The sequence below is a fragment of the Cynocephalus volans genome, chromosome 3 (assembly GCF_027409185.1).
Source record: "Cynocephalus volans isolate mCynVol1 chromosome 3, mCynVol1.pri, whole genome shotgun sequence".
Classification (NCBI taxonomy): Eukaryota; Metazoa; Chordata; class Mammalia; order Dermoptera; family Cynocephalidae; genus Cynocephalus; species Cynocephalus volans.
Genome location: NC_084462.1, coordinates 68,463,429 through 68,479,873, shown reverse-complemented (window position 1 = coordinate 68,479,873; position 16,445 = coordinate 68,463,429). Strand labels below are relative to the sequence as shown.

Genomic DNA, 16,445 nt, shown 5'->3' with positions numbered 1-16,445 from the left:
GATATTATGGTATATCATAACTCAGCAAATCATAATGTAATAATGACAGTGATCATTTGGAAGATGTGAAAAGTGCAGTCTATAATGGCAAGTGAAAAATAGAATATGAAAATATATGAGCCCTATTTTCTCTACTTCAAAATACAGTTTTTTATGTCAATAGCATGGGGAAGTGTTTTCTTTTCAAATTTCCTTTAGTGTTCTTTAACCTGTAAAGTACAGCGAATTCAGAAAAAGAGAAGTCACATACTTCCAGGGCTACTCTAGTGAATACCAAACTTAGATACATTTGATAACTGATCCCAGCTCTGCTTCTCATTAGTTTTCTGGCTTGGGGCAAGTAATTCAACCGCTCTGAGTCTGTTTCCTCATCTGGATATGAGGATAATAATACCAGCCTCGTTGGGTTATTATGAGGTATTCATAGGATGCTATACATAAAGGAAGTTATCCATTGTTTGGGACGTGTGAAGTACTTAATAAATATTAGTACCCTTCTCTCTCAGTTTTTTTTTTTTCTACCAGCAGTTTCTATCTCATTATTGGTAGCAAAATACCTACATCCTTAGCCCCAAAGATAATTCAGAGATGACTGTGTATGGGACACCAATTATACCAAATATCCGTGAAATTATGGCAACAGGGAGAGTCCTATGTGAGACTATAGTAACAAATTGTAACAGTCGCACACAGTGAAGAAAAGCAGTACAATTGAACTCACATGTCTACAGTTCTCAAAAGAGAAGGGAGCAGGACTCGGGGCCTTTTTTGCATATGGGCCTCCATCTGACTTTAGGCATAACCTCAGAGTACTAAGAGTGGTTTGAACCCTGGTGAAGGCAGCCTTTATTTCTGCTAAGATTAGAAATGAAGGATTTATTGCCCTGTCATCCAAAAGGGTGAGGACATAATTGAATGTGGATGAAGTTTTGGTTCTGGGTTTATTAGGATGTCAGAGTCTGCTGGCACCTGCCTGCCCTGGGAATTTGACATTATCCCCAAAGAAGATGAAATAGAGCATGCTTATTTTTTGAGAGGTAAGTCTTGAACATTAACTGATTCAGAATATAAAAATAAATGTTCCTTCCAACTGTGTGGTTTGAATGAGAGTTAGCATCTTGAACACCCCAACAGCCTGGTCACAGTGATTAGTCCACAGGTGGGCATGTGACCTAAGCTGAGCCAAACAGAGTCCTCCCCTGGGACTTTTCATTTGGGTTTAAGGGAAGAGACTCACTAAGAAGTTGTGAGCTCGGGTGCTAGTAGTAGTCATGTTGAGGCTTGTGAAAAAGCCCACCCAACGCTCCCCAGATCCCTGGAACCTAACTAGGAGTGTATCAAATTTAGAGAGTCATCTTCTATTCTGGAGGCAAAGTAACACAATTCTTATTTATAAGGTTTTCCGCCAAGTCTATTGATCGTGCCCAGAATTATTTCCCTTCTCTGTCAATTCTGGGTTTACTTTGTTCTCAGATTGTCTTAGTTCTAGGAGGTCTCATACTCTAGTCATCAGGAGCAGCCATCTTGTCTGCCATGGGTCTGGATTGCATTTATTCCCACCAGCTTCTGAGCAGACATCGCCCTTCTCATCTAACCTTGGATCAGTGATCCATCAAAGCACAACTGCAGAAGCTCTTTAGGTGTAGAAACATGCATATTTGTCATTATTTCTCATTGAAAATATTTATCACTATTAAATGTCACTTGGTCTTCTTTTCCCCATAAATTATATTTTATCTGATATTTGCATTGCTCCAGCTTCGATTTTTGATTGTTGATTTTCACCTGGTATATCTTTGTCATGTCTTAATTTTCAAACTTTCTATGTATTTTAAGGTGTGTTTTTTGTATACAGGACTCTCTTTGTCTTTCTTTTTACCCAGTCTACAAATCTCTGTTTTTAAGAGTTAAATTTTAACCATTCATGTTTATTGTAATCACTTATATGTTTGAACCTTTCTCTGCCATCTTATTTTGTGTTTTGCATTGCTGTGGTTTCTCATTTCTTTCCTCTTTCTTTTCCACACATTTGTATTGGTCAGGGTTTTTTATTTCATTTTTCACCTCTAATGTTTTAGAAGTTATAAATCTTATTTTTATCTTCTAATGATAACACTCAAATTTTTTTAGCACAGGATTTTATACATTTGTGTCTATCCGTGTCAAGTTACCAGTAACCACATCCTCTCCTAAAAAAAACAGAAGCCTTTGCCTTTTAGTTTCCTACACTCTCTCAATCTACAATACCTGCAAAAAGATCATCTGGATTAAACTCCAGATTATTGTTCATTCATTTTATAGAAAATACTGATTTAGATTTTAAAATAGCTTTCTCCCGCCCTCCAACCCTAGGTTATTTTTCATTGAAATATAGTTCACATACCGTAAACTTCACCCTTTTAAAGTATACAATTCAGTGGTTTTTAGTATATTCACAAAGTTGTGCAACCATCACCACTTTCTAATTCCAGAACAATTTCATCATCCCAAAAAGAAACCTGGTACCCATTATTAATAATAGCTTTTCCTGGTGTCTTTGCCAACTTTGGCTTTTGTATCCTGTGTCTTCTTTCTGGTTCTTTTTCATTTTGTAAGAGACCGTAACCAAGTAAGTCTTTCAAATAGGATTCATAAGAGGTAAACTTTCTGAGCTCTTGAATATCTGAAAATAGCTTCACTTTTCCCTTTCATGTGAGTGCTCCGGGTAGAGGCAGGTACCGCACTGCTTCCTCTTCCTTGGCACAGTCAGGACAGCCTGGCTGCTCCTGGCCAGTAACTTGGCTGATCACTCATCATCCCGGGGCTCACCTTTATGTGCATTTTCCATTTTGGTTTTCTCCTTTAATTTGATCTCATCTGTCTTTCACCATTCAAAGATTCCCCATGATTTCTGGCCCACGAAGGATGAATGCCCTCTCTTGTTTTCAAATGCTGTCTCATGCACACACACAAATACCCCTCCCACACACATAGACATTCATTCCGTGGTTCCCAGACACCCATATTCTGCTGCTTCTCAGCATTTACAGTAGGAGGAGGCTGAGAAATGCTCATTCTCCCTTTATTACCTAATCTCTTCAAGGACTTTCCAAAAATAGCAGAAGACAACTTCAGGTTTTGATCAAGGTTTGCATTCTGCAATACTGCCAAACACTCAGTACAGATGTAAAATCTCATGACATTGAGGGGTCTTTCAGATCATGTTTCTAAACCCCTCACTTTGCAGGTGAGACAACAGAGACTTAGGGAAGTGCAATGTGTTGGCCAAAGATGCAGAGAGTTCTTTAGTGACGCCAGCGAGACTAGTCTCCATGTCTCCTGACTTCGATCCAGTGTTCTGCCCTGCCCCTCCCCGTCCCCAGCACACATCCTCATTCCTCCTGCAGGAGAGGCCAGACCTTTGCCTGTCCGGGCCTGTAGCTTTTCTCCTACTTCTGAGTCTTCCATTGCCTGCAGCATTGGAAAGAAAAGGACAAAACATGAATATATTCCAGATCAATACATAAACTAAGATGGAAGAAAACAGTAAAATCAGACTATGAAATCGTGTAGTTTTCTGGATTCTATGAAGATGGCAAAACAGAAGGCATAGACAAAGCAGAAATGGCTGATAGTGGTGGCCTACAGCTGTTAACGCCCTGTGAGACTAATTCATTGTCTGCTGGTTTGGGGATTTTTTTACTTTTTTTCTGTAGATAGGTATTTTTCTTTCTCTCTGTTTTGATTTGATTATGTGGCTGCATATAGACAACAAAACTAATATTAAGAGTTTCAGCTACAGACATTGTGATAGGTTTTTCATAAAGGAAGTAAGGTAGTAGATTCTTTAAAGTCCATAAAACTATGAGAGGTCTTCAGAAACTTCATAGAAAGATTTGTATCTTTTCATCCCATTTTTCTGCGAACTTTTTGAAGTGTCTTTGTATATAGATAACAGCTTTAAATTTTTTTAATCAAAAAGTATTGAGTAAACCAAACATGAACCAAAAACATTGTACAAAGTAATGTGTACTAAATAGGATAATTTGTGAGCAAACACTTATATGCTCTATTTCTGTAAACTAACGAAATGTGTCAGCACATGGAATTGTTTGACTAGCCTCTTTGTGGGCACTACCCCAGGGTGTGAGCTTCAGCACCATGTTAGGGAATAAGGGGATTAGACTCCACCGTCAAAGTTCCTGCTGGCCTCCCTGTGGGGAGGGGAGAATTGACCCCAGGGGACTTTGTCCCAAGTCTGGAGCTGTCTTCTCAGCTTTGTGTGATCAAAGAATTTTAATCAGCCCTCCATCCACAGGTGTGCAAGCTCTGGGAGGCCAAATCATTCACAGTATCCACCCCCTAAGAGACTAGCAGATAAAACCAGAGCATCAGTTCATTGTTGAACACCTCTGAGAGGTGTCAGAGTCTACTGGACAGGAATAGCCAAATTAATTGGCTGGTGTGTTCTTGTAGGGGAGGAGAAGGGAAGTGATTTCACTCTCAGCACAGAAGGCAGCGTGATCTTAGCAGCATCGTAAAGGTGTGACAACTCAGGGCACCTCCTCTCAATTCTGGAGAAAGAATGGTTTGGAAAATTGGAATCTACACACTTACTTATTCTCCTTCAGAAACATTTTCCAGGTTCCCTCGGGTTCTTCCTCACTGAACTGGTGGTAGGACTGACGATGTCCATCATAAACATCCGTTGGTGGAAAGTAGCTCTCATCTCCTTTCCATCACGTGACACCCATCTTTCTCTGCTTCTTTTCTCCAGTGCTCCATAGAGTGTGGGAGTGGGACACAACAGAGGGAGGTGATTTGTGTTAGGAAGAACGCAGACAACTTTGAAGTGTTGGACCCCTATGAATGTTCCTTCCTGGAGAGACCCCCCAGCCAGCAATCCTGCCACCTCAAGCCTTGTGGAGCTAAATGGTTTAACACAGAATGGAGCATGGTAAGTCATCATGCTCTTGATTGAGATGGCGTTAGGACATTGTTCCTCTGCTGTCCTCCCATAGGTACTGTTGGGCCAGGCACTGGGCCCAGCCCTAGAGTAGATTCCAGTCTGTGGCCACTTACACATCAGTCACTGCTGGCACACCCTACTCAGTCTGCTTGGTGTGGAGAGGCCTGAGGCTTGGGCAGTCTTGAATTCTAAACTGCAGAGGCCCTAAAGCAGTGACTTTCAAGCTTTAGTGTGCATCTTGTTTGAAAAAAACAAGTCTGGCCCACTCTGGCTAAGAGATTTGCATTTGCTAAGTAAAAGAAGCCAGACTTCAAAAGCTACATATTGTATGCTTCTATTTATATAACATCCTGTAAAAGGAAAAGCTATAGAGACAGGAGACCAGATCAAGGATTGCTGGAGGATGGGGTGGGACAAATGTGACTACAGCCGGGTCTTATTTGCAGTGGGAGATGCATGACTCTATGAATCTGTCAAAACTCATAGAACTGTACCCCACAAAAAGTGGAATTTTCTATATGTAAGTTTAGAAGTAAATAAACAAACAAGTATGTAATAATTCGTTACTATATAGCAAAGTCAGTGATGGAAGCTAGACTTCTTTGAATATGCCTAATTTTACAAATTGGGAGTTTGGAACTAAGTAAATATTTGAGACAATTATAAAATCAAACTTTTAAAAAGAAGGCAATCTCTAAAAGCTGAAAATGCAGTGAAACAAATTAACCTAACGTATATCCATCAGCACTGTTGCAAGTGGCTTTAAAACATAGTGGTTTGACTGTCCATCCCTGGGGACAAAAATCACTGCAGAAAATTGTTTGTACTGTTTGCAATAATTCTATTTTTGGTGATACTGTTGTATTCTGCCATGGTTGGGTATATAACGTGTGATAACGTAAATAGGTGATTATATAATAGAATAATTCTATTATCCCCAGTATCCTTAAGAAGTAGGATTCTCAACTTAGGAGAAAGAAGATATAGATTTTAAAAAGAAAAAAAAAATAGAAGTTTAAGTAAAAATTCGTTGTCCCAAATTTGAATTGGAAGTATCAGTATGAACTTACAAATTAACTTATTTTTAAAAAAATTATTTCCTAGTTTCATACACTGAGAGACCCTAGAAACAATAACGAACCCAGTAGCAAAGGACACTCTTATCCAGAATGTGGTTCTGAAATACCATTCTCCACTAAAAGGAACCAGGGTTCTTAGAGGAATGGCTGCTTCCAGATCTGGGACGGCTCATGAATAAGTTAGATTGGAAGATCTTTTCAAACCAGCCAGCAAGAAAGTTCTCAATGGTGATTGAGTTCATGTTCACTGGACTCCAGAGCCTGCTAACCATTGATGGGACAGTTTGAGCATCAATAAGAAAAATAACTATGATAGAATGAATAGAACACATTACATATATTTAAATCTATCCATTTGTGATAAGTCTACAATAATAAAAAAACTAATAGGTCACCATGACATGATGTTAGGGAGCCAACTCATTATTCTGAAAACTGGTAAATAAAGGGAAAGAAAGCATTTACTCTGTCTTTTTTAAACAAGCTGTCCCACTGGGTAACCAAAGAGTAAATGGAGGGTCAGGGAGGGAGGATTCTTTATCAAAGATTTCCTGCTAATAAAGGAGGAAGAAATGACAGAATTAGAATCTCACTGTTTTTCAACCCCAGATGAACTAATGGATCTGGGCATTGTGCGTCAGAGGCTACCATTCCCGAGAGAGAGACAATTACACACCCCCTGTGAAGCGGTCTCACTGAAAAGAAATCAAACCAGGAAATACAGAGAACAGAGCAACACGTTAAACCACACCATGGGGATGCAGTCAGCAAAATCCAGACTACGGGAAACTTTGCAGAACAAATGACCCAGTTCCTTCAACAAGTTTATTGTTAAGAGCAAGAGGAAAAAAGATAACAGAAGGGAACCTGTGGGTTAAGAGTTGTGAAAGACATATCAACCAAGGGCAACGTGTAGGTCTGATGTGGATCCTGATTTTTTAAAAAAATCTATGAGATTCGCAAGATAAGTGGAAGTAGGAACTCTGAATAAGTATTTGAAGAACTATTGTTAATTTCTAGGTATAATAATGGTATTGTGGTAATGTTTTAAGAGTCCTTGCCTTTTAGAGTTATCAATTGAAATATTACGGAAGAGGCAAAATGATGTCTAGATTTGCTCCAAAATACTGCGAGGAATGGAAAGAGGGGGTGTTGATGTAACACAATTGCCCACGAATTGTAGTGGTTGATGCTGGTTAATAGGTGTGTGGGGGTTGGTTTTAATATTCTCTCTCCTTTGGGGGATGTTTTAAGTTTTTCAACATCTTCCTCTCTAGTGTGCTGAGCTAGTGAGGTGCCAAGAAATGACTTTTTCCCTTGGTTTCCCTGCAGTGCTCCAAGAGCTGCCAGGGTGGCTTCCGGGTCCGGGAAGTGCGGTGTCTGTCAGATGACATGACTCTAAGTAATCTCTGTGACCCTCAGTTGAAACCAGAAGAGAGAGAATCTTGTAACCCTCAGGACTGTGTCCCTGAAGTTGGTAAGTAGGGATTCTGATCTTGGAGAAGAGATTCTTCTTTCTTAAGCTCCGTCAAATTCTCTGGTGTGAAAATGCCAAACCCATCTGGGTCTCTCCGTGACCTTGTGCACAGTCATGGAGTTCAGAGGGTCAAAGTACTTTCAGCATTAGAAGCTTTGTAGTTTAGGATGACTGTGCATAGCATGAGTGGCTATCCAAGCCACCCACTGAAAGACAAACTTCAATGTGAATTGATTAAAATGGTAATTCATTCGAATGTTTGGTTCTATCATCCATAAGGTCAGAGTAGTAAATTTTCATCTTTAATGGTATGTGCAAACTGGTGTTGACTGGACCATGAGAGGAGACGCTGGGACCTCAGCAACAGGTGGGCAGAGAAGGAGGAAGAGGAGAAAGCCATGAACTGGTAGAGACAGTGATGGAGAGTGTAACCCGATGCCTGAGGGGCATAGCACAGGCTCAACGTCCAGGGAGACTCGGTGACTAGACTCGAGGAGGGGGAGATGACAGCGGGACAATCTAGGCTGCACAGAGATTGGAGTCCTGCAAGGAACAGCAGCATTGCAATTCAGAAGACCCCAACCTGCACCCTTGAAATAGGGTCCAGTTCCCTGGAGGAAGGCATCAGTGAGAGGTAGGGAGGTCAGGCCCTCTCATGGGGTACAGTTCATGAGGAAGGGCCCCAATCCCAGCAAGGGAACTGAAGTCAGAAAACCAAAGAAGGTGGCTTGCACATTGATTGGGCAAAGAAAGGAGGTATTAGAGGGTGAAGTTGCATCCTCAGGCATATGGGATGCCACCAAACCCCACCCCAAGTCTGCTCAGAGTCTACCAGGGTTGGTCGGGTAATATCAAAGGCAGTGCATTAACATATCTCTAGGTTGTCACACGTGGATGCCTCTTGCCACGGGCCTAACTGAAAGTTTTAATATAGTGACCTAACATCCTTCTTATCCTAGGAAAGATGTGCCAGTTACAGAATAGATCCTTTATAATCAAGAGCTTCCTATGTACCAGCAGTGTCCAGTGAGAAATGTTTCGGGGATGACCATTCCCAGTGCAACAAAAGAAACGTAAATTCCAAACAAAGAAAATTAACAAGAAGTGTATAAGGCCAATATAGAAAAATAAATAAATAAAAATTAAAATAAGTAAACCTTGCTATATAGATCATCAAAGGAAATGTGAATGGATAGAGAAATTAACACATTCCTGGATGAGAAGACTCAGTACTGTGAAGATGATAAAAGAAGGTGCCTGAGGGGAGCTGTATGTACTATATGTTTGAACATATTGTAATGCTACAGAAACTAAAACTATATGGTACTGATACAGGCAGAGACAGACATATCAATATTACAATACAGAATTGTGAAACAGACTCCTTTATATAAGGAATGTTAAGAATGATAAAGGTCAAATGTTAAGTATGTGATGAAAGGAGAGACTTCCATTGTATTGAGAGCATCGAAGATCCATTTTTAAAAAAATACTTAAATCTTCCATTATGCCATATACCAATAATATAAATGCCTAATGGATTAAAGATCTGAAAAATAGAAACCACTCTGTAAAGGGCTAGGAAAAATATCTTTTATCTTGGAGTTAGTTAAAGCTACCATAAGCTAGACCCAAAACCCAGAGGCTTTACTGCTGAATGTGAGAATATAAATTAAAATGTTTATCTCTGTTAAGGACATCATAACCCAAGTTGGAAGGAAGAGAGAGGGAGGGAGGAAAAGAGAGGAAGAGGAAGAAGATAGGAAAGACTGTGAGAAAATATTTGAAACACACTTTGTGAGAATGTGTTACAATCAATATAAGAAGAAAATGTCCAGCCAGGAGGCCCAGAAACAAATAGTGATATAATTACCACAGCTGGTTCATGCACACAGATGTGTTCACTTGCCTTGGCAGCACCACACAGTTGAAACCTAAAGTTGGATTACAAATTGTGACTTAAATTGTTTTTTTAAAAGGTTACATTTAACACAACATTGAAAAGTTGTATACATAAAGTTACCTGATTGTCTCAGGCAATATAAATAAAGGTAGTGGAAATTGCCAGATCCTTGGAGTTGATTGTATAATTTTCAAAGCTAGGAATGATTGGTATAACAAATTTCTGTGTTTTGAAGGGTTGTCAAATATTTGTCAAAGGTTTCTAATGAGTATTATGTGATAGAAATTTTTTTACCACTGTTTTTAATTTTTTTATTTTTTATTATTAGCATATTCATTATTACAAACTGTCATTTTTCTTTATGCCCTTTACCCCACCTATCACTCCCCAAACCCCTTCCCTCCCTCACCACTCTGTTTTTATCCTCTGCATTTGTCTGTGTTGTCTTCTAAAAGAGGAATAATTGTTTAGCTTCCAGTTATGTAAAGTCTAACTAAGGATAAAAGAGAAACTTTGAGATTAACAAAATGCAAAATGTAGGGAAAACTTTGGTATTCTTGATATGTCTCAAAATTATACTGTCAAAGCTAAAGTTACTAAAAATGTCCAGACCACAAGCCAGAGTTAGGAAATGCAGCGTATATCCTGTATGGTTTCTGACAGCAAGAAACTGTGTAGACTCTGAAGGTAAAGGCGGCTCAGGGGCACATTTTGATTACAATGCTGAAGAAGAAAATAGTAAATACATGGGTAAATGTATGCTGTTGTCAGCTTGTTGAAACCTGCATAAATTATTATAATCTTTCATTTTATCCCAGAGAACCATTACTAAATCATCTTACAATTGATAGCATCTTAGAATCAAATCAAAGTCATTCAAGTAGACAAAGAACTAAAAATCCCTTATACAGAGCTCACTCAAATTAATTTTTTTTTAAATAAAGGAAGACAAGAGATCCAATTTCATTAAGGATAAAGGATATGAGCAAATCTACCAGCAGAGGTGTAAGAAATGCTCAAGCTACTAGTATTCAGAAATGCAAATTTAAAAAATAATGGGAGTCCATGTTTTTCTATAAGATTGGCAAACTTTTAAAAATTAGCCAATCATCAGTGTTGGCAAAATTGTAGGGGAAAGATTAAACTCCAACTTATAACTTGGTGTAATCTTTTTGAAGAGAACTTTATCAATATCTATCAAGATACAAAGTGCTCATTATCTTTGACTTAATAATTCCACTTCTAGGAAGTTATACTAAAGATATGCTCTCAAAAAATGTATGGATACACACTCACACACACACACACACACACACACACAGAATAGGGCTCATTAAGTTGTGTAGAATTAATTTTTAAAAATGAACTGTGCAATTTCTTGTAACTTATAAAAATTGGAAGCCATTACATTTCTATCAATAGAAGGAAGCAGTTAAAATTATGTTACAGCACGTAGGACAGGATACACTGACAAAGAATGTGGCAGATGGGATGATACAAAAACGTACCTAAATATATTTCTGTAATATATAAAAAACAAGCAGCTGAGAAGTATACTATCAATTATTTTCCAAATTAATCTATACATTCAGGCAATGCTAATCAAAATTTGGACAGGGTTTTTCATAGAAAAATCTGACAAACTGCATCTAAAATTTATGTAGAAGAGCAAGAGCAAAGAACCAAGAATAGCCAAGGCAATTCTGTTGATGAACAATATTAAAGGATTTATCCCCACCACATACCAAGACATATTGGCACAGGGATAGATAAATAAGCCAGTGGGACAGAGTAGAGAGCCCAGAAGTAAACTCCAGCATATGAAGATGTTTGCTATATGATGAAGATAGCATCACAAACCCATGGGGAAAAGATGAACCATTCAATAAATAGTCACAAGACAATTGTTTATCAACGGAGGAAGAAAACAATGAAATTCCTTTCTCTCCACACACACACACACACACACACACACACACACAGGCACAAATTCCTGGTGAATTAAGGAAATAAATATGAAGAGAAAAATTTTTAACTTTTAGAAGTGAATATGGGGGAATGTTTTATTTCAGCATAAGAAAGTATTTCTTAAATGAAACAAAAATTCCAAACCACAAAGGAAAATATTATAATGTCAATTACATTAGAATTAAAAATCTCTGTTTATCAACCAATACCATTAACAAAGTGATAAGAAAAGCCACGGGCTTAGAGAAGATATTGGCAACACATATGAGGCTACTTCTAAAAGCTTGTGGAAAAATGGAATCAAAAGATTATATGAATCTTTCCCTCGATTTTTTGAAGACCACTTATATAACTAACAAAAGATTGGATCCATTATATATAAAGAATTTTCATGAGTCATTTTTTAAAAGTTAACTAAATTAGAAAATGGGCAGAAGATAGGAAAAGCAATTCACAGAAAAGGGAACTTGAACGGCAAATACACACATGATGATATGTTCACCCTTACTTGGGGACAGTTTCACATTCAATAGATCAGCAAAAAATGAAACATGGAGAAACAATTTTTCTGTTCCATTGACAGGAATGTGAATAATTACACCTACTTTGGAGAGCAAACTGGTCATATCTAGTAATGTTGTATATATCTTATGACCCAGCCAGACCCAGAGAGAGGAAGTGTAACAAAACTCCTTAAAAGAGCATTATTTGCAATAGAAAAAAAATTGGAAGCAACTTAAATGTCCATCAGTGGAAAATGAATAAATAAATTGTAGAATATATTTGCAAGGGAATACTATTCAGCAGTGAACATCAGTGACCTAGAGCATTCATTACACGTGAATGAATTGCACAAATTCGGTGTTGAGCAAGTTGCCAAGGAATGTTTACAATGTGTATCTTTTTTTTTTCTGGTGTAAATGCCATATAGTGGTTAGGGATACCATCATATACTGCTCAAAGTTTTAAAGAAATGTTTGGGGGTAATAAACACCAAATTTGGAACTTTATTACCTCTGGAGGGGTGAGAAGAAAGGAGGATCATCGAATGAACGCTGGGAACGTATCTGTATTGGTGACGTTTCGTTCTTAAATTGAGCAGTGACTTACTCAGCATGGAATTATTCTCTATATGTAGTTCCATTATATTGTTAAAAAGAAAAAGAAAAACTGTAAGCTCTTAGTCCACACTCCCACCTCACGTAGGTGATACACAGCCGGACCAGGATCAGAAGCCACGTCCCCACCCTTCTCTTCCCGGTGCTCCAGGCCGCCTCTTGTGCTCAGGGAGTCTTTTTTGTTCTCTTCCGCTGCAGATGAAAACTGCAAGGACAAGTACTACAACTGCAACGTGGTGGTCCAAGCGCGGCTCTGTGTCTACAACTACTACAAGACTGCCTGCTGTGCCTCTTGCACCCGTGTTGCCAACAGACACGGGGGCTTCCTGGGGAGCAGATAACACTCCTGCACCCCGTCAGCAGGGCAGCATGACCTGCCCTCCCAGGAGCTCTAAGCAGTGTGCCTGGCTGGCTGCTGTTCCTTCAGGGGCTCCCAGCCCAGGGCACTGCCAGCCAACTTAGTCACCACCCCTGCCTTCGGTAAAGTGTGCCTCATGGTACCCTGGAGCTTTGTACACAGGATGCTCGAAAGCCACGGTTGGTCCTTTAAGCATCGCCATGTACTGTACTGAGGATCCCTTCCTTGGGACTTGGCACCTCCTAATGGTGCTCTCTGAAAACCACACAGTTGGAAGCACATACAGCTCTCAGCCCACCTCCCATCCTGGCACTTTCCAAGTTAGCAAATGGGCCACTGCCTAAGAGCTGCCTTGTCCCTGGTGCTACTGGTCTTTCCGAAATGAGCGCCCAATCCCAGAGCCTCACTAAGCCCTGCTGAGATGTGTGCCTCCCTCTCTTACCTCAGCCCAGCTGTGCCTAATTTCATTCTCAAAGACATTAGGCTGTTTTCCCGCCTTCTGACACAGGTATCTCACATTAATATAGTGCCTTATTGTTTAGCAGGTGTATTCACAGATATTAGCTCATTAGCATCTCACCACATCCCAGAATAGGATGCAGGAGATGAATAATTATCCTCATTTTGCTGAGAAGGAAACTGAGGCTCAACTCAGATAATTGACCTGTCAGGTTATATTCGCCCGTTCTGAGGCAGAGCTGAATCCCCACCCCAAATGTCTTACCACAAAACCCTCATGCTTTGGCACCTCTATCAATAACCAGCCTGGGGCCTGACCAGAAGCCTTAGGTCTGAAGGATGTGGCTTCATTTATAATGAAGAGGCTGAGAAGTTTCCCAGAATGCAAACAAAGCCCAGACCTTCGAAATCTTCTCTCCAGCCAAGGTCAAGTCTTTATCCCCAGCACTCCACTGGTTCAGACGTTTCTTCCTATTTTCCCTTCCCCACAAAGTTACAGATCCTAGTTGCAGGACTCTCTGTAGGGTTTGTTAAACTCCATCCTTAGGAGAACTGTCCCATGAGACAAGAAGGCCACTGAAGGACCAAAGTGGTACCTGAAATTCTGATTCCATTCCAAGCGATATGTTCCTCCTGTATATCATACGTCAGGGTTCCTGTGGCCACGGAGCCTTTCCTATGGCAGAGCAGACTTCCCCAGCTCATAGCTCCGTGCTCTGGGCCCTTCCTCAGCCATCTCTCCCAGGCTTCTAACTGTGCATCGCCTGGTGGAAAGTCTAGCCAATCTGTCCTAGCAAAAACTCTAGAAATTGTCCCTTTGGTCTTTCTGGTTTCATTTATGGATTTACCTCTGTGGTCCCACCTCCATCCCTACACCGCCCTCCAGACTCTAGCACCAGGATCTGCATTAATCAGCCAGCCTGGGAGAAGGAGCTGTGAGCCCCTCCCCATCATTCCCGATTCCCATCACTCAACTGTGTAGTTCCAGAGGCCTCGGCCTGAAGGGAGATGCAGCTCACATTGAAAGGGGAACTATCTGAGAAACCAGTTAAGGGGAAAACGTGTATTTCATCTATTAAGAAAAATATCAGGCAAAACAAATTGTAAACTCATAGAAAATTCTCTTATATATAGTCCTGAGCATATTTTGCTTTTAAAGCAAGCCTGGATTCTTAGCAGCTAAGTTTCTCCCATGAGCTCTTACCTGAAACTCTGCTCATTTGATGATCATTTGCAGCTTTTGGAAGCAGTTTTACCAGCTCGGTCTGACACACTCCATTAGGTTTCCACTAACCTCAGACTCTCCGAAATTCTGTGGATATTCTTCCAGCTTCTCTTTCTGGAGCACCCCAGGCACCATTTCCCAAAGCATCCTATCTCTCTCTCTCTCTCTCTCTTTTTTTTTTTCTTTTTTTTTGGCGGCTGGCCGGTACAGGGATCCAAACCCTTGGCCTTGGTGTTATATATGCTCTAACTAACTGAGCTACTGGCAAGCACCCCCCGCCCATCTCTTGACTGTCGCTTAACTCCTACAGATGAGCAGCCTGGCAGAGGCCCAGACTCCATGCTGCCCAAGCAAGAAGAGACCAGAGAAGCCAGCATATTGTCAGTTTCTGGACAATGCCCGCTCTTTCCGTCTTACTACTTGCTTTGCTTCTGGTCACAAGGGAGTTTTGCCTTAATGCAGCTGCCCTTAGATCTTGCTGGACAAGCCAATCATTTGCAGGATTACTTGGAAGAGGTTTTCTTTACATTCTGTGTAGGGCAAGATCAATGGGCAGAAGAGACAAAGGCTGACTTTAGCCCAAGCTGAGGGAAAATGTTCTAGCTACCAAAGCCACCCAGTAGAGGCACAGGCCACCATATACCAGGGAGCTTTGTGTCGTTACAGAGATTTCTCTACTATCAAGTGGGAGGTGAACATTCTGGTCCTTCCAACTCAGGAATTCCCATGACTAGAATTCAATGATGGCTTTGTCTCTTTGAAGTCTAACAGTGACTTGTGGCTCCCAAATGTCACCTAACAATTCTGTAAAAGAACAATGATCCGCCCATGAGAATAACCACCCTGCCAATAGTGTTGGAGCAAATGGATCAACCCCAGGTCTCCAGGGAGGGAAACCACCTAAACGAGGGGTCTTTTTCTCCTTCCAACAAACAGGAGCTGTTCTTGGACTTTGTTCATCTTTGGAAGGTTATAAATTACTAGAATAGGGGTTTATCAATTTATTTGTCTTAAAGATCCAATTTTTACTAATTTCCTAGTTTCTTATTTCCGCATCTACATGCCTGTCTGCCCAGCACAACACGTCAAATCAGGGCTTTGGGTATTTCCAGTGATGACTCCCCTGGGGAGGGAGTCTAAGGAAAGCTCTCCTAGGGTGGCTCCCGGCCCCCTTCCTCAGCACCCCTATGTCACCTTCTCCTTCCCAGGATCTGCCATCTCCTTCTCAGTCCTCTCCATGTTCCCTTAACTGGCCCTCAAGTGGAACTGAAATTTACATTTTTATACTGTTTTTTTCCCTGTGTACTGGATTGCCTCATTCTCTGCTCTGAAATTTAAAATCAGGTAATAGTAGGGCTGTTATATTATTTTGTCACAAAAGTCAACCAAGCTCCAAACAAAAATTAGTTTGCTTTTTTACTTTTACTTATGGAAAGGGACATTGCGCCTCCTGTGCACTGGGCAAAGGCCGTTTGTTACAGTCAAGTCTTGCCAGCATCATGCTGACTTGCAGCTCTCATCATAGAAAAGAAAACCACCACCTCGTAAACCCAACCCCCAGAGGGAGTCTGTTCTGTTCAGTAAAGGTCTGCTCAGCGCCTGCTGCATGCAAGCTGGTAGGGACCCCAAGGTGAGCAAGGTCCTTCCCCACCCTCAGGATGCTTCAGTGTGACAGGAGCTCTCAAAACTGTCCCCTTCTGTCTCTTTGTCTTACCTTTCTAGCCCAGGGTTCTTTGGGTTTTGTTTCCATTTCCTTGAGTATGTATCATCTACTTCTTAAAGTGTTTAGCAACCAACACTTTTTCTTTTAAGAAAGGTGACCTTACAAAGGAATGAAAAATGGGAGACACTAGCTTAATTTATTTTCATCATGTATGTGGCAGAGAAAGAAATCCAGATATTACTAGGAC

The 16,445-nt window shown here is 40.5% G+C and overlaps 1 protein-coding gene across 1 annotated transcript in view; it reads left to right on the top strand.

Moving 5' to 3' along the window:
* Positions 1–15,938, top strand: part of THSD4 (thrombospondin type 1 domain containing 4) — a 195,605-nt gene extending 179,667 nt beyond the window's left edge. Inside the window, exons 10-12 of the mRNA XM_063089730.1 lie at positions 4,757–4,936; positions 7,360–7,504; positions 12,692–15,938. Of these exons, the coding sequence (XP_062945800.1) occupies positions 4,757–4,936; positions 7,360–7,504; positions 12,692–12,834 (468 nt within the window). The 3' untranslated portion in view covers positions 12,835–15,938. The remainder of the gene's footprint in view (positions 1–4,756; positions 4,937–7,359; positions 7,505–12,691) is intronic.
* The last annotated feature ends 507 nt before the right edge of the window (positions 15,939–16,445 follow it).